Raw genomic sequence first — 24,780 nt, forward strand, 5'->3', positions numbered from 1 at the left:
TGTAGTGGGGCAGGCTAGGTTTGGAACATGAGGATATACCCAGGGAGGCCAAGCAGGTTTGCACAGCTAGCACCTTCACTGCTATTTTTAGTAAGCTAGACTAGCGCAGCTGTACACAGAGCTTAATTTTGCCAGGGCTGAGCCCCAGCACCTCTAGACTTGGCAGTTCATAGCCCTGGTACCTCTGGGCTTGCCACATCAGTTATGAAAGTAAAAAAATTGCTTGAGCCCAAGCATCTCTTTCGTTTCAAATTAAGCACGGGGTACACACAAGCTGCAAATTACTCTCTGAGTTGCAGATTAGATGTAGCCACAGTGGTGGTTCTGACCTCCTACAGACAGGTACGAAAGGTTATTCTCAAGAAAACCTCTTTCGTTTGTGACACTTCAGACTCAATATCATTTAGAAAAAAAGCCACCAGACCCATTTGTGTGTGGGTGTGGGGTTGTGGCAGGGATGTTGACTGGCTTTAATAGGCTTGGAAAGCTCAGTAAAGTATGAAATCTGCTTTAACACTGTGGTTCAAAGTCTCAGCTGATGTCAGCTGGCATGGTTCCACCGATTTCAGTGTCAACTGTAGTTATGCCAGTTTACAATAGCTAAGGACATGACCTCCATATGTTAGTCACCAGGAGAGTCACCTGGACTCCTTTAAAAGTCAAAAGGGAAATTAAATTAAAAAAATAGTGCTAGTGAAACATTAAGGCCAGAGGGCAAAGTACTGTGAGGCAAACTATATCCAAGCTCTGTGACACTGATGGAAATTCTACAACCTAGCCAGATAAATTTAACAAGCTGTCCTATTTAGGATTCAGAGTAAACAACACTTTAGGATGCATGGAGCAGTCCTCTCTTCTCAGTGCTATTGTTTCAGACTGTCTGCAAAGTTGAGAAGACACTGATGTATTTGTCTAGACTCAGGTCAAGTTTTCAAGGTTATGTGCACATTGATGATGGCAAGGAACACCCATTTTTTAAAATGAAATCTGCAGAATGGCAGAACCTACATGTTGCTGATTTAAGAATGAAGAACGAGCACACAAAAATTAGGGATTTCCTACCTGTCAAGTCCACTGCTCTTATCCAAACTATCTACATCTAGGAACACAATTGCCCAAGTCTATGTAGTCCTCTGACTACACACAATTCTTTTTCCCTCAGCAGGCCATAGGACATAACCTGCTTACAGTTACCCCTTCACTCTTACCTTGTGTTTGTCTTCTTCTATCAGTCCCCTGCCTGATGTCTTTTGTACAAGACATCCTTTAGGAGTTGGCCGTGAGGGAGAAACAGAGGCACTCTCTTCCTTTCCTTCCCATATTTACTTGGAGGGTAGAGAGAGTTAAAATGGCTTCTGCAGGTGATCTTGAACACATGGGTAAGCTCACCCAGCCAGGGATCCTGAAAAATACCAAATACCATATGACTTCAACCATGTTACAAGGCTCACTGAAATTTGAAAATGCACCTATTTCCCCCAAGTACCCCAGCAAAAAAGCAAACAAAAACCTTTGTTGTGACATTCATGCAGCAAAAAAGATGTGTGGCCAATTTTGACCGATTTTTGCCTCAAGAAATTTTGCAGGAAATTTTACATTTGAGCAAATGCAACATAGATGGAGCTACTATAAGGTGGGTGCAAAACTGGTTGGAAAACTGTTCCCAGAGAGTAGTTATCAGTGGTTCAGTCATACTGGAAGGGCATAACGAGTGGGGTTCTGCAGGAATCAGTTCTGGGTCCAGTTCTGTTCAATATCTTCATCAATGATTTAGATAATGGCATACAGAGTACACTTATAAAGTTTGCAGATGATACCAAGCTGGGAGGGGTTGCAAGTGCTTTGGAGAATAGGAATAAATTTCAAAATGATCTGGACAAACTGGCCAAATGGTCTGAAGTAAATAGGATGAAATTCAATAAGGCCAAATGCAAAGTACTCCATTTAGGAAGGAACAATCAGTTGCACACATACAAAATGGGAAATGACTGCATAGCAAGGAGTACTGCAGAAAGGGATGTGGGGGTCATAGTGGACCACATGCTAAATATGAGTCAAGTGTAATGCTGTTGCAAAAAAAGCAAACATCATTCTGGGATATACTAGCAGGAGTGTTGTAAGCAAGACATGAGAAGTAATTCTTCTGCTCTACTCTGCTCTGATTAGGCCTCAACTGGAGTATTGTGTCCAGTTCTGGGTACCACATGTGGAAGAAAACCAGTCCTCACTCTGAGTTTGTGTATAACATGTCGGAGACAGTTTATTCTCAAGCAATTGCAAGGTGGAGATTATGCATGGACAGGGATCCCCCCCTTCCTAGGCAGGTCTCTGCTTTACAAGCAATATAAGGCAAGTATTTATACCGTCCTGTTACATGCATCAATGGCTAGCGGTTTATCTTTTGTTTATACAAATTTTCAGACACTACCTTATCTCAAGGTTTCTGCTTAAATCAGCATTCCATCCTTATCAGCTAAAGCGAGACAAGAAAACTAAAGCGGAGGCAAAAACAGCATCTCGTACAACTCTTGCATTGTTAGAGTTGGAGGCCTCTCTTAATTCTGCTTCCACACACATTTCAGGAAGGATGTGGACAAATTGGAGAGAATCCAGAGAAGAGCAACAAAAGGTCTAGAAAACATGAGGGAAGATTGAAAAAACTGGGTTTGTTTAGTCTGGAAAAGAGAAGATTGAGAGGGGACAGGATAACAGTTTTCAAGTATGTAAAAGGTTGTTACAAGGAGGAGGAAGAAAAATTGTTTTTCTTAACCTCTGAAGATAGGACATGAAGCAATGTGCTTAAATTGCAGCAAGGGACATTTAGGTTGGACATTAGGAAAAACTTCCTGTCAGGGTAGTTAAGCACTGGAATAAATTGCCTAGGGAGGCTGTGAAATCTCCATCATTGGAGACTTTTAAGAGGTTAGACAAACTCCTGTCAGGAATGGTCTAGATAATTAGTCCTTCCAGGAGTGCAGGGGACTAGACTAGATGACCTCTCGAGGTCCCTTCTAGTTCTATGATTCTATGACAAGGCTTGCAAAATGGCAAATTTCAAAGTTTGAAGTAAGAAAGCTTGGCATAGCTTTCCACTAGTCACAAAACCATACACAATGCTGTATCTGTAATGGGATTGTGGCACACTTTAAGCCAGCTGGAAAGCTAACATGATTTCAGCCATTGCAGAGGAGGAAAAATATCTCTATCCAACAGTTCTGTGAAAACACTTGGTAGAGATATACACTCCAGTAATAAGCCTGGCACTTCAGCAAACTTGAATGGCTCTTAATAGCTACACAGCACTGTTATGGCCACACCTTGTTAAATATGCAAATTACAAACAAAATTAAAAAGATGTTCTATGGACCCTCCTACAGAAACGCAAACACCACTTGGCTTATCTCTGTTAACAACCTTCCTAGATTGTTTAATTGCAGCTCTAGCAGATGTGAACGAAAACACCTGTCAAGATTACAGATTGCACTGGTAGGTAAGAATCAATGTTGTTTGATTTCTGGATTCAAAAATAGGAAACACTTTGCAGTGTATTGGATAGAAATTTGATGTCATGCATTGTCAATCAAGAGCATCTAATTTGTAAGCCACAACTACGCACTGTTCTGTGCCTTGGCTAAATAAATGTATGATCTAGGTGACCCAGACAGAGACAGATAAGCTTAAGGCTAGAGTCTGAGTTTAATTCCTGAAAGTGTAATTGTGGGCAATAGTACTAAATATGCAGTAGTGGTTTTCACCAGACACTCAAAGGAACATATTGTATCTCTCAGAGCAGCTAGCCCATGGTCTCTAAGCAGGGAGGATGCCAGCCAAAGCCAATCCTGCTGCAGTCACACCTCCTGCCTTGTTGTGGCAAAAAAAAACAAAAAAGGACTTCCATTGTCACACATCCTTCCCTCGAGGAGTGCAAGGCAAACACACTCTTTAATTAGAAGGCTTTTCCCAGGAAACAGTAATATTGGAGCTAGTCTATCCAGAGCTGGAGCATGTCTTCCTGTGTAAAAGCTCTGGAGGATCAACGTTAAACTAAAAACTAGGGTTTGTTAGAAATTTTCCACTGAAACTTCTTTTTGATGAAAACTTGATTTTTTTTACTAACTTTAATTTTTGTTGGAAAACTAAAAATGTATGAGTTTTTCAGGTTTTTGATGAAAAGTCTAAATTTTCCAATTAAAAAAAACCAACCACCCCATTTTCTCACCAGCTGTACTGAAAACTCCACTGATCTTGAAGCTATGGAGTTTCTGCTACATAAATCATTTTGGTGGATTAATCTAGTCACAGTGCCACTTAGGTTTGTCCCCTGGCGTCCTCCACCATGGGAGAAGAGGTAAGTCCAAAATTGAGTGAGTGGCTTTACAACTTGGTGCCCAGGGGTCACAGCACCAGTCAGGTTTGGGACCGTAGCACTTTCTCCTTGCTGCTGCCATGAGGCTGGTTCCTGTACCAAAGCTCCCACCACAACCCCAGGAACTCGCCCAACCTCACCCCATTTCTAGCAGCCTGAGTGCTGATCACCTCACCAATGGTACACACCATGCAAACAGCCACAGATAAGATTGGGTGGGGCTACTTAGTGCTTAACTCCGCCTGATGGGAAGTAACTGAGTACTTGAGTGGGATTTCCAATCTCCTCCCCCACTCTGTGACACAGCTGTGAGAGAATGGTCTGGCCCAGAGTCCACTACAGTCCATGATAATTAGTATTTGTTGTTTGTGTGGCCAACCAACCCATGGGCACACAACTATCTCTGATTAAAATTCCTATCCTGCCCTCATATGCACAGCAACTGTGGATGACTTGACAACAGACATGCTAATGGATGCCAGTGAATTGATGGATTTATTAAAAACAACTGATTACTTCAAGAATTAAGTTTAACTCATGCCCTTTTGGAACACTGATTAACTACCTGAGTTCTTTCAATGTTCCCAGTGCGACACAAAACAAGGGGAGATAGTCCTCAGTAAAATACGTCCTTGTCTCATAATTCATGCACTCAAAGAGGAGGATCATTTCAAACATGCATGTGATTCCAGCACCCTAATTGAATAGATTTTGGGCACAGTTTTAAGCGAAAAGAACAATGGATCTTAGAAGAAACATCACAGTCCCAGAAACAGTGTCACTAATGGCAGGATAGTATTTGGTGCCTCCATTTGATGGCTATATAGGAGACCCTTTTCTGGTAGTAAAGGGATTTGTGTGTGTGTCTCTGGACATACAATGTTTAGTAGAACCCAAGGCAACTGTCTGATACTGAGAAATCCTCCTAAGCTTCAGTCTGTACAATCTTCACTAACATTTTCAAGGCAACAGCAGCGTTAAGAAACAGCTAACCAGCGTTTCAGAGTCCGGGGATGTCCCCCCTTGTTGGGCTTTCTAGGGTGACAGCACTTTATCCAGCAGACTTTCAGGGTGTATTTATAGCCCACAGAGGGACGTTTGTCCCATTTTCCCTAGTTTAACTCGTTCATCAAGAGCCAAACCACGCAGATGTCTTTCTTCTTCAAGAGTAATTAGCCAGGTCAAAGGGCCTAAAGCCCTTCCGAACAAGGCTTGCACCCACCCAAGGGTTACAAACCAGGCTAGTTACCAAGGTGCTTAGTCCAGACACATTCCAAGTCCTGGGGTTCTGGACACAGAGGTAATGAAACAAAATGTCCCCTGGTTTCAGACGCCAGACACTGGCAATCTCCCCTCCTGGGCACCCAGGAGAAGCGCTCACACTTCGTGCTCACCAGGGGAGCGTTGAAGGAGCTGTGGCCATGAAGGGGTTAAACTGTTCTTCAAGGCGGGCTGGGGGTGTCTGTCATTGCTCCGGGATGGCAGTTCGTGAACTCCTAACGCTGGGGCAGCGGCTTTACCGCAGCCACACGCCCGCTCAGTCAGCAGAAGCAGAGGTGCTCGGCAGGTGGGAATTAGCTGATGGGCGCTTGCTGGCGCCTTGGCCCCACCGCAGCTCACCTGTTGCTGCCTTGCATTGCCCTGTGCTGCCTGGCTGCCGACTCCACCCTGCCCCGCCACAAGGCTCTTCGCCTCAGCTCACCGCATGCCCGCCCTGCGCGCTCCCCTTTGCCTTCCACTGGGCTGAGCCCGCCCACCACAAAACCCCGGCCAACCAAATCGGGGCCCTAACACGCTGTTTGCCGCCACTCCACTGTCCAGCAGCTTGTGCGCTACTCCTTCCCTCAGCCTATGCCAATTAGACACCGTTGACTCATTATTTCCGTGTGCGCCCCATCGTTGTAGCGCCATCTCGTGCCTCCTATCTTACACCTAGAACAAAGAAGAGAGAGAGTCTCTGCTCCAAAGAGCTTACAGGCTGTTTGTACAGCGCCTAGCACAGGGGGTTCGTGGTCCGCGTCTGGGGCTTCTAGGCACTAGAATAATACAAATAAAAATTAATAATAATGCAATGCAAGTCAGAGAACATTCTCTAGTGTTGATTGAAATGGCCACCCCAGGACCCTGTGATGCCAACTGGCAGAGGACACAGGGGTACATAAGGGTTACAGGGCTCCCCGGGGGGTAGTATCTTCATACCAGTTCACCATACAATATCTTGTAAGGTGTGTACTGAAATCCTGTGCTACACTGATCATCATCTTTGCAAAAAGTATGTGCAGATAATATGTAAGGAGATCGCTGCACATCTGTATTGTAGATAGATATGTATATATTGGAAATTACGTGTTTAAAGCAGGGGTCGGCAACCTTTCAGACGTGGTGTGCCGAGTCTTCATTTATTCACTCTAATTTAAGATTTTGCGTGCCAGTAATACATTTTAACATTTTTAGAAGGTCTCTTTCTGTAAGTCTATAATATATAACTAAACTATTGTTCTATGTAAAGTAAATAGGGTTTTTAAAATGTTTAAGAAGCTTCATTTAAAATTAAATTAAAATGCAGAGCCCCCGGACTGGTGGCCAGGACCCGGACAGTATGAGTGCCACTGAAAATCAGCTCATGTGCCGCCTTCGGCATGCATGCCATAGGTTGCCTACCCCTGGTTTAAAGCATTGCCATTACAGGCAGGTGACCCAGAGGTCATATTCCTTAAGACATGTTTCAGGAGGTGAGAGACTTACTTCCTGGCTGACCACTGTGTACTGTGTGCCTTACAATGGAAATCTATTTACATACTGAGTCGAATGCTAGTGAGAAGAGTATGCATCTGAAGAAATGAGGGGTTTTTTACCCACGAAAGCTTATGCCCAAAGAAATCTGTTAGTCTTTAAGGTGTCACCGGACTCCTTATTGTTTTTGTGGCTACAGACTAACACAGCTACCCCCTGATACTTGAGAAGATTATGAGCACTTCAGGTGATGAATTTAACAGGAAGAGGTGACTAGTAGGTGGGAGGGAACCCAGTTTAGGGAAGAAGAACAAAGGGCTAACAGCCATCATCTGGGGAGGTAAGTTGCCAGCAGGCTTGGTTTTATGAAAAGAAGACCTCAGCCATCCTGTTTGAAAAACACTGAGAGAAGGACTTAGGATAAGCAGAACCTTATTAGACAAGCAGCAGCTCGTTAGTTAAGTTTAGGCTCTAGAATGTGTGTTATGATTTAATTGTATATGTAACCCTCCTGTGGCCAATATTTCTACGTGATATTATTTGACTCTGTTCTTTGTTAAATCAACTCATACCTGCTTTCTCCATGAACAAATCCACGTGCTGAGTTAAGTGGAGCTATATCCTACAGGGTAACTGCTAAACCTTGGTGTATTGTTCCTTTCGGATCAGAGGATCTGTGGCTGTCCAATGGCTAGGCACTCTAGGGCAATGCTTGGAGGACGGGGTGAGGGGCAGGGGGTGGAGGGAGTATGGCAATTGCTTGCCTGCAGAGAGACAGCAGAGCCTGCATGGGTTGAGAGGGGAGGGCTTGTGTTGCTTGTGGCTGATGGAGTCAAGAAGCTGATCCCTACCAGGCACAGATGAGCCTTCCTCATGCTAAGTGGCTCACAAAGCTGGATAACCCCAGGAAGCACTGCACCCTGATTTGGATGGTTCTGATCCTACCACCTGGAGGCTCTGGCTGACTGGTCTCTGGGGTTTCCCCCCAAGTCTACATGGATCCTAGTGCCCGGCCAAGTGTGGTAGTGGGTCTCCCCTGTACATTTCAGGGTCCACAAGGATGCTGGGGGGAGGGAGTGGTCTGATCTGGTGCCTGTTTTGCTCCAACCAAACCGCCACCAGTTCCCATTCTCTCTGCCCTCCCTCCACCAAGCAGTCCCTGCTTTGGCTGCTTCTGATACTACTGGCTGGAGCAGAGATACTCAGATTGAGGCTTGAGAGACACAAGTGGCTCTTTAATGGGTCTCCTGTGGCTCTGTGCAGCACATGATGTTAAAACACTGTGTGATTTAATTATTAACCAATCTGGCTGCTTTTAAACTATGTTGTGAACTAACTGTAGTTGATAAAATAGTAATACTTGGTCAGATATTATAAATAGTAAATGAAACAATGAATTCACACTACTGTGGCTCTTTGGGTAATGTTGATCACTATTTTGACTACTGAACCACTGAGGTGAGTATCACTGGGTTAGAGTCTGTGGATGGCTGCTCTCTGTGGTTTTTCCACAAGGTTCTCCAAGGTCCTCCATGGCTGGAGGGGGAGGGGATGCACCCCTGTATCCTAGTGTCCCCATAGGAGAGGGCAAGTCCCTCCCACACAGCCTTACAGTTGTCTTCTACAGCGCCTGCATCAGGGGAATCCTCTCCCTTCTGGAACGGCAGTTTTTAGGACTGCTTTACACCACTCTGGCCATTTTACCTGGCAAAAAGGAGCCAGAGCTTCTCAAGGGAAGTGGTGGGAGAAAATAATTTAAAATTGGGCAATGTAATTGAGAACATACAGTAGGAAACAACCTGGTTTGGAAGCAGGGAGGAGATGATGACCTATCAGTAAAAGGCTTTCTTTTCCAATCTCTAATAGGTATGTTTGTCTATCAGGAAACCAGGATGTCACTGTCAATACTCTGTAAGGTTATAGAGCACAGTGTTATCTCTCTTTTGGCAACATTTCTATATTCTGCACAGTACTAGATAAGGCATGTTAATTAGATCCCTCCAGGGATCTATTCAACTGTTGATACGTATGTTTAACTCCTGTGTAACAGGAGTTACATAGAGTTCACCAAATAGGAAATAAACCATGTCACAAAAGCTGATCTTTAATTACTTTATTTTTCACAATAATAAAAAATAAATTAGTCATAAACAAAAATAGTTAACTTTTTCCATCAAAGAGAAAATGTATACAATATGAAAAGGATGCTGTACAGTTCAGGTTCGGGTGCATTGCCAGGGATACATATTCCTGAACTAGTCACAAAGTACTTTTAGCTTATACTCCCCCTTTAAATCCACTCAAGAAACTGGCTAATCAGAAAATTACAAAATGGTAACTATGGATTTACAATATGACATATATATATATATATGCTATAAAATTCCATGAAAACTTGGGTTAGTATGATGAAAGACCTGGACAAAAATGTAGATGGCATATGTAAATAAATACACATTATGTCCCTTTAATAAAAATCTGCATATTCTAAATAATTGAACTATTTTGGTGCAGTGGCTTGTTCCATAGACATAGCCCAGAATACATATTTCCTATAAACATCTTGTATTTACAAATAACAAAAAATAAGTTATAATAAAGTATATCCTTCTGCCAAGATGGATGACTGGGTTAAGGTGAAATGTAAGTAATTTTACATATATAAAGTAGAGTTTTTGTGTCACTCAAATCGAGGCTTGATGATCTGCACAGTTAAGGCCCCAGTCCTTTAAGACATAGGTGCTGGAACTAGAGGTGCTGAGGGTGCTTCTGCACCCCCTAGCTTCAAGTGGTTGCCAACATATACAGGGTTTACAGTGTGGTTCAATGGCTCTCAGCACCCCCACGATACAAACTGTTCCAGCCCCCCTGCTTAACAATGTCCCTGATGACTTCAGGGAGGGTCAGCAAGGGCACCTACGTCACCCCAAGATGAGCACATTGCAGGGTCAGTTCTGAAGAGACCCACGCACAGTGCACCATGCCAAAGCAGGCTAATGACAGCAGTGTTGTTAGAAAGTCACTGGGAAAGTGTTGAATTTTCAAAGGAAATAATCAAGCCGAAAAGATAATGGGAGTTTGCAGTTCTCAATCCATTAAAATTCCAAGGAGTCTCCATTTAAAAAAAATGTAACTAGCAGTAATATACTCCCTTGTGTTTCATTGAAAATTGACAGAGGGCCAAATTCAGACCTAGTGTTAGTGGATGCATTTCTAATAAAGTTGCACCTGCTTTCACCAGGTCAGAATTTGACCCAATAATTGTTTCTTATCATGCAAATTAGTTTGCCTATTTAAAAACACTAAATATGAAAATGTTAAGTGTTAGTAGATTACTTTGATTCAGCTCCCTAAATAGTAACTAACATAACCCCCACTGATATATTCTGTAAGCCATGTTAGGAACAAAGGAAGTTTACTTTCAGCATTCATTGTTTGAATTTCCCAATTAACTGCCTCATAGACCGACAAATGCTTTTATAGAGAGGAGCCAAAAGGCATTAAACACAGCTGTGCCATAAAAACCAAGTCCTGCAATGATTTTTTCTGCTATTGAATCTATACATGATTGCTCTAATGGTACTTTTAAAACAGCAGATGTTGTATGTGAGAATACAGAAACAATACATACTTTCATAATTGTGCAGGTCTAGGTACTCTGGGTTCATTGCACAGGAATTCATTCAGTAGTTATTTTAATAAAATGAACCTCCAAGGGTTCAGGAGCTGGTTGAACTAGCAGGAGAATAGCTCTACTAATAACTAGTCTTATTTCAGACACAAACTGATAAAAGCTATCTTGTTCTCGCTAACTACAAACAAAACAAAACAAAACAAAAACTTGTATTAATTCCCACAGCTGTGCCAGCTAATCCTCTGTTCAAGGTAATAAAATGGTCTGATCACTTAGCACTGCTCTAAACATCAAACATTCTTGTTGAGTAAGCAGGTATGGCAGTAGCTATTAGCACTCCAAACCTGCAAACACTCCTGAATGTGAGTAGCCCCACTGAACTCAGTTAAGTTGTGGCTATCTTACCCATATGTGCCTTGTCTATGAACTTTTGAGTTAACACATCTCTAAAATACAGCAAGTGTTTTCCTACTTAAAAGGACCCAATTTTGAATCTGTACCATTTGGCTATGGAAATGGGATCATATAAACATTGTAAAAACAACATTAATGCTAGACCCTGCTTCTATGCAGCCTGATGTATTATGCCCCAAAGACAGATTACTACATTACATTAGGCGTAATAGTATGAGTGTGTTGAAACCATGGCTGGGTTCTGTGATGTTCATGCAAAACCATGCAAACCTTGCCCTCTCACTTTTGCATCACCCCTCAAAATCAGCCTCTGTCATGTAAGATCAGCAAACTGGGTTCTCTACAGATGTTTGAGAAGCCAGATGTGGGGCTCCCTTTGTTGTGTGCTGGCTTCAGGTAATCACCTTTCACCAGTTTGCCTTATATTGATGATCCACATATTGTCCCCATAGTTACTCTGATCTTCTATTTTATCCCAGATCATGTATCCTGAAGATTTGAAAGGTGAGAAATAATGTTTTTTCTACTATGTATTAATACACAATAAAGAAAAGGTGTTCAAATTAATGAGCCTGATTCTGCACTTCCTTACACTGGTTTTATACCCATGTAACTCCGCTGAGATCATTAGTGCCATTCCTGATTTACATCAATGTAAGTGAAAGAATCAGGAACTATACATGGTGTCAGGCGAAACTGGAGCGCTGCTATATAAAAACAAACACTTGTAATAATTAAAATGCAATAACTGTTTTAAATGAATAGTTTTAAAAGTGCACTTCATGTGACAGCAAAATATTACCATAGATAATATTAGTCCTTCTGCATCAGTGTGTGTAGGAAAGGAGAGTTGATTAGTTTATATTCTAAAAACATCTATCATAATTATAGTGAAACTTGCCAGTGACAACAAGAGATTAAATCTGGCCACAATCAGGCTGACTCCTGACTGCATGGTGTTTAATTAGGTGAGACTAATACTTTTTCAATGGTATATATGAAAACTGGCCTTACACCAGATAGTTCAGTTTATATAACTATCAATATAAGTGACCACATTCAACTAACAAAGCAATGAATCTGAGGAGTAATACAGGGTATAAATACATAGATACATACCCTTTTATACTTGGCTCCTATGAACTTTGCCGTCTTCAATGGTAAATTAATGGAGCCCACAAAAAGATAAATCCTTCTAAGCCATCCCAACTGCCACGTATTCAAGAGCAACACGTTTTATAACTTGCCTACACACCGTGTAAGGCACCAAGTTCACAAACCTATTTACCAACTCACTGTTCAGCTTAAATTATTCACCTTATCCAAAGGTATGTGCAAACTGTTTATGGGTCATATATTATCATTGTGTGAACTATAATTTCTTTCTTCATCTGGGATGTAAATAATCTTTTTATGCTACAGATAATTCCCTAAAGCAGATGAAATACACTTCTCATAAGGCAAAAGAGAAACAACAAAATTAGATACAGTTTGTCAGGATTTGCTACAATGTGACCTTCATATGAAAATTTATATTTACCACCATTGGAAATTTGACAGTTCCTCCCCATAATTCTTTGGTCAAGAATCTACTGTATACAGTGTAATCTCAGATCTTCAAGAGCTATATCAAGTCCTTGGTGGTGACTTTTCATGACATAAAGGCATAGGACTGAGAAGGGATCATTAAAAAAAGGTATATTATTAGTCTTTCAATTTCATTCAGGTCTCCCATTGTTTAATTAAATTAATTAGAGGATAATCAAAGCTCTAATGACATTTAATAATTTCTAATCACAAAGAATCATTATTGTGACATCAAATTTTAGAGACAAAGGAGAACTCCCACTGATTACAATAGGGACTCCTGATCAAACATTGATGGTACAATAGGGCTCAGAGATAATCAACATAGGACTAGCAATAAAGCTCAACAGTAAACATATATCAGGTATAAATAGGATTATTTGGCACCATTTTTGAATTCAGACAGTGGACATCTTAAAAATGGACTCAAGATTAAAGATATCACTAGGGTTTAGAGTACATTGCAATGAGTAATTCAATAAGCAAGTTATTTTTTCCCACCAACAGAACTCAGCGCTACTTACACAGAAATATTTAAAAAGACTCAATAAAAGTGGATGAACTGTGAAATTTTCAGGTAGTTTAATACCTTTAATCTGCATTGAATGCCTCATTCTGTTTAGCTCTAGCAAATTCCAGGACTGAGTACAGTAAGTGTAGAAAATGAAGATCATCTAACCCAGGTGCAAATCTGTAACCATTCTTGACTGGAACAGGAAGACATGGTGTAAATAGATGCTATTCTTTTAGAGTAAGTTTACTGAGGAACAACACAGGATGCAAACAAGACAAACTACACTGTAATAATCCTTCAACAGCTAGGAGTCAGGATTTCCTTAATACAGACGTCCAAACTACTGCACTAGCAGTTAGTATATATATTAAAAAAAAACCCACCACAGACGGCTGATACCAAAGGGTTATGAAAACATGTTAGAGACAGAGGGCCAGATCCTTTGGTGGCAGCTTCAGAAACTGATGGCAATCCTAATTGAATCTTATACACATTTGGATTGATACTGTTACTTACTGAACACTTCTATAATGAAAAATTATTATGTAGCAAGATTGCTACATCATGGTGGAAGATCCTCTGCTGGTGTAAATTGACAATTTAGATTAGTGGAGGAACGTCACCCATTTGAGCTTCAGCTGTTAGCATCACATGTTAAAGAGAAGACTTAAAAGACTTAAGGGCACTGTGGTGGGTAATATATTGCTTTCAACATCCATACAGAATTACAGGCTATAACTTTAATGCACTAGTTTATGAATTAGATACAAGGCACTTATAGGCAGTCAATGTGTGTACATTTGCTGCTTAGTTGAAGGCAGGAAGTTAGTGGAAGTACAGCAGAGAGAGCTTAATCATGACACTAATTTAGTATGAAGGGTTGAGGTAATTAAACACACATATTAGGGTGCTGGGAAATTGAGCTTAAATGGGTCCTAAGGGTGCTGGGGTTTTTATGACATAACACTTCTTATGTACGTGTTCTACTGATACCATCTACTAATTTAAGTCCAAAACACCCAAGAAGGCTTGGTACTCAGCAAATAATTGTGCTGCTGTATCTGTGCTGGTCAAACATCTCCAATAAATGCATTTGACTGATTTTCCTTTCATTCAATTCATAACAAGAAGGGTGGTATTTTCCTTAAATAACAATTATTTGATGAACAGATGCATACAATAGTATCAGTAAAAAATAATGCTTTAAAAATCACGGTTTTACAATGAACATTTTAAAAAGCCAAAAAGCTCCTATTATATGCTGCATGTTATGTGTGAGACATAACCATAGTCTTGATGTGCTCAGCGATATGGAAACCATCTCTTTAAGAAGGTACAACCTGTTGCAGTCCAAACAGTAACACTGTTTCTGTTCCCATATCAAAGTTAAACATGGCCGCTACGGGTGATGGAGTAGTTGTTATCTGCGTCCTAGAAAACCTGATTGTCTATTGGCCACCTTTGTGCAGGATGCACAACAAGCTGTCTTGTAATAGGTATAGACACAGAGCCGGGCCTGCACCACCACATTGCAGTTGTAGTATTTGTCTTTGCAATTTTCATCTGGGGGAAAAAAAAAAGCACAGACCTTTATGATTCAGAAAGATTATGTTATCAGAACTGATTATGGTAGAGTGCAAATTTATTTTTAAAGATTTACTGTCAGGTGAAAAAACATATATTTAAAAATAGCCTACTGATGTAAGTAAGTTAAATTATTAAAACTACAAGAACTTTTTTTATTTGAATACATTTAGAAAAAAATGCACATATTTAAAAAATCTACTTTACTTTTAACAATCTGTGTTTGCTTTTTACACTTAATTTGGCTTGAATAATGAAAATAGAGTAGACAGTAGCACTTGTATTTATAATCAGGTTTGTGTCATTTTCACTTTCAGATTCTCAGGTAATAAATACCATGCTGCAGGGTTTGGGTGGCTAATGCTTCAGGGGAATATTAACAGTACTGCCAACCCCCAAGCACTGAAAAGTCATGAATCAGACCCCCCACAATCACAAGATTGGCTTATAAATATTGAGATTTTGAAAAATAATAAATGTTGGGTTCTTATATTTGCCTTCTGGGTTCTGAGCCACTAGGATGCACTCCATTCACATTTAAAAACCATGAGGGCTAGAAACTTGCTTTTTTGATGAAAACTGAGATTCTCACATAATCACATAACTCAAGAAGCTGGGATTTTAAGAAAAAGACCAAATAACACAAGGCACAGAATAAAATCATGAGACTTGTCAGTATTAATTTGTTTTAAACAAAACTGTTTCCACATGGAGGAGGAGGAGGAAGAACAACATTTCTATCAGTCTTACGCTACATAATAGCTAATTTTTACAAAATCTAAATTTGTGAACAAATTTGACCTGAAAGTTGATGCAGAGTAGAATGAGGTTCTAACTACTTCTTAATACATCTTTCTCCCCTTCTCTAGTAATTATAATTAGTAATAAAATGATTCCATAAAAATTATGAAAAAAATCTCTGACAATATCAAATTAATGCTAATGTGTTACATTTTGGGGCACAGGTCACTTGCTGGTTTGAACTGGAGTAAATGGAGCATTCTCTGTAACGTGAAGTCTTTAAATCACGATTTGAGGGCTTCAGTAACTCAGCCAGAGGTTATGGGTCTATTACAGGAGTGGGTGGGTGAGGTTCTATTAGGGTGACCAGATGTCCTGATTTTATAGGGACAGTCCCGATTTTTGTGTCTTTTTCTTATATTGGCTCCTATTACCCTTCACCCCCTGTCCCGATTTTTCACATTTGCTGTCTGGTCACCCTAGGTTCTATGGTCTGCAATGTGACTAGGTCAGACTAGATGATCATGATGATCCTTTCTGGCCTTAAAGTCTATGAAAACCTGCTGTACCTTTTTAAAAAGAGAGCCTTGTTTTGTTTAAAAACGAACTCCTAAAATTGGAACAGAAAATAAACACTGAACCTAGAGAGCCTATACAAGATTGTTAAATATTTTCTCCACTAGATGGAGTTCCACAGTCAAAACAGTCATGTTTTCCTGTCTCCTTACCTATTTCTGGTATACAATCCTGAGTATTACAAGGTTCTTTTTCTTCTGGTTTAAGCTGTGGATCACATTGGTTACTGGGTGTCAGATCATCTGACAGACATCGTACTTCTCGAACCCGGAATCCTCCTTCACAGGATTTGGAACACTGAAATCAAATGAGTTAAAATTCAGGAAGGTGATAATTTGTACTAGGAAACCCTCACAGAGAAAGGGGGCTTATAACCTTATCCAAAGCCTCCAGACTTCCTTCCATTGACTTTAATAGGATTGGGATCCTTAAAATGCTGATTAGAAAGTTATGGGATTCATTCCTGTTAGGGCTCAAGAAAAATCCCTGTCCCCATGATCCCCAGTACAAGTGAGCAGGACAAGGCTCTCTCTAAGAGAAACCACTTCAACTGAAATACTTTCATAGTACCTCCTTCTGGGATACATTTTATGAACCATCCTGTTAGCTGTATGACAGGAAGCCAGAAAGATTGTTATAGATGTGAGAGGAATTCAAGGAACAATTTGTAAGGGGGGGGAGGTTCCAACATGATGGCGTGAACCCCCCTCCCCCCCAGCTGCAGCTCTTTCATAACAGTCAGCGTGATAACAACGGGAATGCTATTTTCCTGTCTGATGAGCAAGGGTCATTGTTTTTGCTCACAGATTGGCCTGTACACCATACCAAATCAACCTCAAAGAAACTATTCAACAGAAAGTGGCTGTCATGCTGTCTGGAGTGGTTCTTGACTGTGAAGGCCTATCTCAGGGCAGATTGTCAGAAAACAGAGCAGACGCCCCAAACTGGTGGTGTGTTTTATATTTAGGTTTCACCAAGCCAGTGACAAATGTGAACTCCTGGATCACTATACAAATCTTACCATGGAGTCAGAGACACTCTCCCTTAGACTCTCCAGTCTATCTTGCCACCCAGATAAATGGACTTTGTGATAAAAGGTCACTTAAACCAAAAGTCACACCACATCAGTTTGCTTACAATTCCAAGAGACCAGTCACTTACCCCAGATCAAATGGTACTCTAGATCTTACACCAAAGACAACGCTGGTAGCCAATTCTATAATCACCTAACTAAAGGTTTATTAGCTAAGAAAAGGAAGCAAGAATTACTGAGAGGTGAAGCAGGTAAAATTTATGTACAGGTGAGTCACAGTTTGTAATTCCAAATGGTGCCAATGATGTAATAAACTGTCAGATTCCCAAAAATCTTTTCCGGGTTCCCAGATTGTCCGTGGGGATCTCCACTTTGCACCTGTAACCTTTAGTAGTCCATACAGTCCAGAGATGAAGGATTTTTCCCTGAATCCATACTTATAGCTTCTTCTCATAGAAAACAAGCTGACAGGTCACTACCCATGTGGGCTTTTCCTTTGATGACAGAGAGAGAGGAACACATTTTGAGTCTTTGACCTCCAGTCACCACAATGAGCACCTGCTTCAAAATGAGCACTTTTCTGTTAAAGTTCTTCATTTGCATTCCACAAGACTTCTTTCCCTTTTGATGGGTTATTTAGTTACAGGGGTTACACAATGTAAATGTTTGTTATTACATAATAACAGGATACGGATAAGTGAAAACAATGCAGGTAACATCCCACTAGTTTTCATGAAGTTTAAACACCAATATACTCTTATACATTTAACAATCACTTTGATCTATGCTAATACACAAGTGAATTGGCCTAGGCCTTCAGCAGGAGCTGACACCTGGTCTGCCAGCATCACAGTAGGGAAAAGAGGAAAGGTGGTGGGAGAACTGTGATTCCTTAATCCCCAAATGCACTACACTTTCTCATGACAACTGTAACCAACTCCAATGCTCTTTTGATCAAAACACACAAGATTGTTTTAAAGTAAATGCAGCCTTCATGAAATATATATGGAATTGATAGCCCAGGAGTCTTTAATTCGCCCTCTGTGTAAAGAAAATGTTCTGAAAAAACAAAATCTCATTTTCTCTACAGGAGAAAAATATTTATGGATACCATAAACATGCTGCAATGTGAAAATCATGTGCACTGCGCTCAACTGAACTAAACAGTTTTTGCACAGAAGAACAAACATGGGTGATGGTGGAAATGAAAAATGAAGGGAGGGAAGATGGTTCAAGGGCAGTCTTGACTACTACTACAGCTCAGTGTCAGATGTAGCAAGTTGGAGTATCAGTGAAAGTCGCAGACCTACTTGCCACGTCTCTACCACTCCCTTGGGCTGACCTTAAATCCCCTACACATTCCTACATACCACACTGCAGGGGGCCAAGAGGACTGCAGGGGGCCAAGAGGACTGCAGGGGGCCAAGAGTTCTCCTCTGTGTTCTCTCCACTTCTTGGACCATCCTACTCAGTGTAATCATTGAGGTGCTGCTTCATTTTGGGAGCCAGGAGGACTTCACCAAAAGGGCCAAGTTCAGTCTGAGTCTAAAGCGAGTGCCATTCAGTCGATTGCAATGGAACTGCACCAGGGCGGATGTGAGCTGAATTTGGCCCTAAGAGAAGTCATAACACTTGGATCACAGATTTACAGGATGGCTTATTACTGTCTCAGCACCTGCTCCTATACTTGCACATACCATTGATAATTGCTGAGAGTTCTGCTCCGGTTCCTGGCAAATGTACTAAAATCAGACACAGAAACAGCACCTTTGAGTATTCTTGAAAAACCCCTAAGTGGATTAAGTGTTTTAAACAAAACAGCCAGTATTTTCACAAAAGTCTTTAAAAACTCCAATCTTTGATAGTGGTTTCTGGAAACTGGGTTAGAAACATTATGCGAGTGTTATTACCCTCAACTCCTTTGCAAAGAAGAGTGTATTGGGACTGCTATCCCTCTACCATTAAATGAAAAATCTAATCAGACAAATGTCAAAATAGGCACAAAGGTTGTACTGATAAATGGTAAGGAGCCAAGCCTCATCTATCTATTGTAATGGATAAACTCTGCTTTCAACCCTAGGGCATGATTCTTCACTCCATTTAAAAAAAAACTTAAATTAGATCAAACTTGATTATGAGATGAACATTGATGTAGAATAATAGCAGTGTGAGTTCCACGGCTTACAATAGAAGTTCATAGCACATCCATCAATTTTTGTCCATTTACAGCAACCATGTGCCTGCAATACTGTTAAAACACTGCCAAGCACAGCATCAACAAGATTTCCTTCCAACAGCAGTTTCTTAAATGAACAGACTCGTCTATGCTTTGCTTTGCATAAAGGCCTAGGTTCCTGAACACTGTGAATATACCAATTTTCATTAAATTAGCATTTAGAGTCTTAAATAATACTGTACTATGCATTGAGGTAAGAATTGCATGTCCTGAGGCTACTTGGTGGTTAGCTTTGCTACCAAAAAGAAACAAAAAACGAACATAGGACAATAGCTGATGAGAAACCTCTAATAAAATGTATTTTTCTTGAGGTATTAAACTAGAAGCATTAATAAAAGGAGAAAGCCATCGGAGAGGAAAATACTCTCTTATTGTACTTTGATCAATGTACCATAAAATAATAACGTGGCTTTTACCTTCAAATTTCTTACAAGCCATCACTACCTACCTTGTCTTACTAAGGGTACGTCTACACTGCAATTAAAAACCCATGGCTGGCCCATGCCAGCTGACTTGGGCTTGTGGGGCTCAGGCTAACCGGCTGTTTAACTGTACTGTAGACATTTGGGCTTGGGCTGGAGCCCAGGCACTAGGATCCTGCAAGCTGGGAGGCGCGAAGGTTTACACCACAATTAAATAGCCCTGCAGCCTGAACCCTGCCAGCTTGAGTCAGCTGGCCCGGGCCAGGAGCAGGTGTCTAATTGCAGTGTAGACATACCGTAGAACTGCAAAAGTTTCCTCCCAGCACAGATGTTGAAATGTGGTGCATGATGCAGTTCAAAAGTATGTGCACAACAGACTTTGTGTAAGGCTACTTCCTGTTCTATGCTATTCAGGTTCTTATACCATCCACCTCACAATATCATCTGAGAGCCTCTCTTCCCCAAAAGCCAGTTCATTAATTCTTCGCTCACAATCTTGAATGTGGCTGTTCAGTAAATGCTTTTGAAACCTACAGTAGGTACATTATGTAACATTCAGCACTTTCACTTCAGTCACACACTCACAGTTCACGCCATCCACCCCGTACCATAACTCCAAATTAATTCTAGGCAAGACCTCCCATTTATACAGTATTGTACTAAACTCCTTTGTAAAGTACTTTGAGATATACTGATAAAAGGCCCAACATAAGAGCTAGGTATTATATTATCATCACCATCTACTGAAATTTGGTGATCCTGAGGTATGGAGTGAGGTCAGAGTGGTGTGTCCCCCACCCTTGGTTAAGTGGAAATTCATGAGACATTCTCAGCCTATGGTGAAAGGTTACCAAATTTTTCAGTGCAGAGTAGTGAGATTTATCGTTCACTGTCTGTTATCAAACTAGACATGCTACAAAGCTCGCATATTCTTTCGGGCTTTACATGTGGATAGGGTTGAACAATTTGGTGCGTCAGAAGGTGGGATGTTGTATGTGCTGGGGTCTTAATTGGGGAGTTTTGGTGCTAAGATTTTTTGCATAAAACATATTAACTAATTTGTTGTATTTTTAATAGTTGCATGGGTATCCTTTGGGTGGTACAGCTTCACACTGCTCCCTAATCACTGCTTTGCCTAAATGGTACAATCTAGACCTTAATACATTTTTTTAAAGTGTTCCCTTATTAAATCCTACTAAGTCACTAATGCTTTCCTCCAAACATGTGTAGGATTCCAGGCTAATCTCACAGTTCTTTTGGAAATAATGTTATTAAATTCCCCACATCTAGGTCTTTCAGGAAAGCAAGTCATATCAGTTAATCTTTCACTAATAGCTTTCCTCATTTCCTTTAACACTTGTGGAGGACAGTGATCTGAATCCGATGCTTTGTCTGCCATAAAATCATTTCCATTTCTTTTCACCCATTCTCTAACTCCTGTCAGGAAATCTAATCCTGGGGTTTGTTTATATTTTTGTCATCCTTACCCCCACTCATATTTCTACTTAAAAAAACAACAACAGATAAATGTCTATTTTTCCTACTTTACATTCTCCACCAATTTTATAGTTTGGTAGAAACTTTCTCTGTAATTTTATATGCTGTATTATTTTTTCGGGCTCCTCTAATTACTCTTCTTATTCCCTTCTGCTTATTTTTATATATCTCACCATTCTCTTCATTACCACACAGTTTATATTTTAAATACTTTTAAAAGCCTCCTGCCTATTGTTGACACTGCTCTAGTCTTTACATCACTATTGAACCACATTGGCCTCTGTTGTTCTTTTCCCTCTGTGCACATTTAACCAGGAAGAATTCCAATTTAATTTTCTTCAGCTGACTATGTCCTGCACTTCCTGCAGCCCTATAGGCTTGCTATACATTACCAATTTCTAATCACAGCTCCTCAAGGCAATTTCTGTATTCCATCAAAATCAGCTCTCCAGAAGCCAAAGATTTTTGTACCTGCAGCTATGGGATTTTCAAGGCCAACTACATTGAGTTACATCCTTAAATCCAGATTCAAGCAAAGTCCCTATTGACTCCAGGAGTTTTGTCTGAATGAGTTCTTCAGGATTTTGTCCACTTTGACCAATATGATCCTCAGTGCTCCCAAGCTTCACATTTATTCAATTAACCTTGGCTCACTTTTAAGGATTAGAACTGAAATAACCCCAGACTACACAGGCTGTTTTCCTCCTGTCTTTTTTTGGCATAACTATTTCACTTGCCACCATTACAAAAATAGCTGTTACCATCATAACACCAATCATTGTCACCAAAAGATTTTACATAATGATGTGCCTTCCTGTGAATATCAGTCAGTCATTTTGAACCTGCCATCTAATCTGCCAGTACCACAGCCATCTATATCATATGACCCCCATTATTATACTATCTGAGTGCCTCACAGTCTTTAATGTATTTATTTTCACAATACCCCTGTGATGTAGAGAAGTACCCCCAGTTTGCAGATGGGGAACTGAGTCACAGAGACACAAATAACTTGCCTAGGGTCCATAGGAAGTCTGTGGCAGAGCAGGGATATGAATCTGAGTCTCTCAAACCCCATAATAGAGCCCTAAACACTGGCTGATCCTTCCCTCCTGCTCTAAGTGATACTAATCGCATAACGATATTTTAGCTCCCTCTTTAGATCTCATCATAATAAACTGCACACTTCCCTTACTACCAGTAACAATATCAGAGAAAAAATCATAATGTACTTTTTGTAAAAAGCCAGAGTATTCAACTAGGATTCGTATTTGTGCCCCACAATGTTGTAGACACAGCCATTGAGTCTCTCCATATCTTTTGGGTTTGCAAAGGTAGAATTTGTTAACACATGCAAATACAATCTGTACACACAGATTCTGTCTTTTTGTGGGTGCAAATGACTGTGTCCACTAGCTTGTGGGAATGCATTTAAAGGTTGTTTTTGAAAACTTGGGCCACATGGTTTATTAGCGCAAATTCACTTTGGCCAAAATTGGCTGCCAGCAACACCAACAAAAATCTGAAGAAATTCCACTGACATAAAATAACAACAGGAATAATACCTGACTCTCATATAGTGCTTTTCATCAGAACATCTGAAAGCACCTCAGCTGATAATTTGTTTAACCTCAGCCTTGTGAGATAGGGAAATATCATTAGCCCCATTTTACACATGGGAAACTGAGGCACAGAGAGGTTAAGCAGCTTGACCAAAGTCACACATGAAGTTTGTGGCAGGGCACAGACTTGAACCTGGGTCTCATTTTAGATTGATTTCTGCTGAGTTACTCTGGATTTATGTTGATTTTATTGAGAGCCAAACATGCATTTTTGTTTTCAGAGAAGCACCCCTGAAACAATTACAGGGCAAAATCTGAATTCTGCTCAGCTGCTTTGTTTTATTTTGTTTCTGCCTCTGAAAGAAAGTGGCTAAAGTGTTCCCTCTTCTTTTCTGCTTTCCTTTGATGCCCTAAGTGTGGCCAGATAAATGAGCAATGCAAGCAAGAGGACAAACAAAAAGCAATTTCTATCCTTAATGTCATGTGGGAAAAAAATGTCAGGAGGGATTTAGAATCATATTACTTTCAAAGGCGCTTGACTAAAGGTTTGCGGAAGGAAAATCAAAATGAGGGGTCTGTGGGCTCTCCACACAAAGGACTGTCATTTTGGATTTGATTTAAGGCCACAAAAAGGAGTGAACTACAGCATTTAATAAGATGTCATCTAAGTGCTCCTCAGACACATCATATGTCCTTCTGAGGAAATACTGGAGTTTTGGGTTTTCATTTTTGTGATAAATGTTGATTTTTTTCATCATAATTCTAATAAGCTACTTTGTCAAAGATGAGCTATGTTGGGAAGATATATGAAACCAAAGTCACTTGTGGCACTGGTGCACATCAGCTGGCCCGCTTCCTTTGGAAAATGTTGATACATGGCACTTTCTGCACAGTAAGCTCTACACTCAGTGATGTTCCAACTGCTGTAGACTGTTTTATGGTAAATATCAGATAGCTTTGGGAACTGGAGCACATCCATCATTCTTTAGTGTTCCTTAATTTGAAATGAAGCCATAATCCTGGAAAGCGGCACTTCTTAATGCTCTGGGTAATATCATTAAGGGGTGAAACCACTTAGTAACAGAAAAAAATACATCATTTTCAATAATTATACTCAGCTATAAAGGGCCAAATTCATATCTGGTGTAAGCAGGCTCTATACCTTTATATTCTGTCTTATCTATTCGCTGAAGGACTGAAAGGATAGTTGGATTTATCCAGTTTGATTTTGATCATTTACACCCATTTCCCTGGAATGGACCTCTATTAAAAGCCCACTCAGGCATCCCAGGCTTAACACAGATGCTAAGGACAGTTCATTGGTATTGTTCATCACCCAGCAGTCAAATGAAACATGATACATACAAAGAACTGGGGGATAATTCGAGATACATGATTAATTAATAGAATATTATTAGGTCCAGTTGTAAGAACATTTCCATTTTTGCAGAACTAATTTTCCAAGTACAGCATGTATCAGCTGTTTAATATTCTCCAATGCTAAATACTTAATAGCCATTTTTCAGTGCAGACTTAGTTGCAAGAAAAACACCTGTACCAAATTTTAATTTTACATTCATGCTGATTTTGTGGACTATTCAGAAACATACTGCATACTAAGAAAGGAAGGAAAGAAAAAGTGCTACCTTTTGATCCACAGTGAAATAACTAGTGGAAAGTCACTACAGGTAACATCCTGAAACATCGCAATAATGAAAAGTTTCTCCCTTTTCTTTGTCCCATAAGGCATGTTCAAACACACACATATACAGTGATAGTCAGGGATTACTGGTCTGTGTGTAAAAGGTGTTTAGACAGAAAATGCCCTCTCTCTCTTTTATTAGATGTGGTCAGTTGGGAATCTAATTAAAAAAAACAAGC

The 24,780-nt window shown here is 40.3% G+C and overlaps 1 protein-coding gene across 7 annotated transcripts in view; it reads right to left on the reverse strand.

The window, feature by feature from the left end:
• Positions 1 to 9,206: 9,206 nt before the first annotated feature.
• THSD4 (thrombospondin type 1 domain containing 4) overlaps positions 9,207 to 24,780 on the reverse strand; it is a 645,198-nt gene continuing 629,624 nt past the window's right edge. For all 7 annotated transcript variants that reach the window (XM_044980124.1, XM_044980125.1, XM_044980123.1 and 4 more), the window contains 2 exons: positions 16,302 to 16,446; positions 9,207 to 14,811 (listed from right to left, as the gene is read on the reverse strand). In XM_044980124.1, coding sequence (XP_044836059.1) covers positions 14,669 to 14,811; positions 16,302 to 16,446 — 288 coding nt within the window. In that variant the 3' untranslated portion in view covers positions 9,207 to 14,668. The remainder of the gene's footprint in view (positions 14,812 to 16,301; positions 16,447 to 24,780) is intronic.

The sequence above is a fragment of the Mauremys mutica genome, chromosome 11, assembly GCF_020497125.1.
Source record: "Mauremys mutica isolate MM-2020 ecotype Southern chromosome 11, ASM2049712v1, whole genome shotgun sequence".
Taxonomy (NCBI): domain Eukaryota; kingdom Metazoa; phylum Chordata; order Testudines; family Geoemydidae; genus Mauremys; species Mauremys mutica.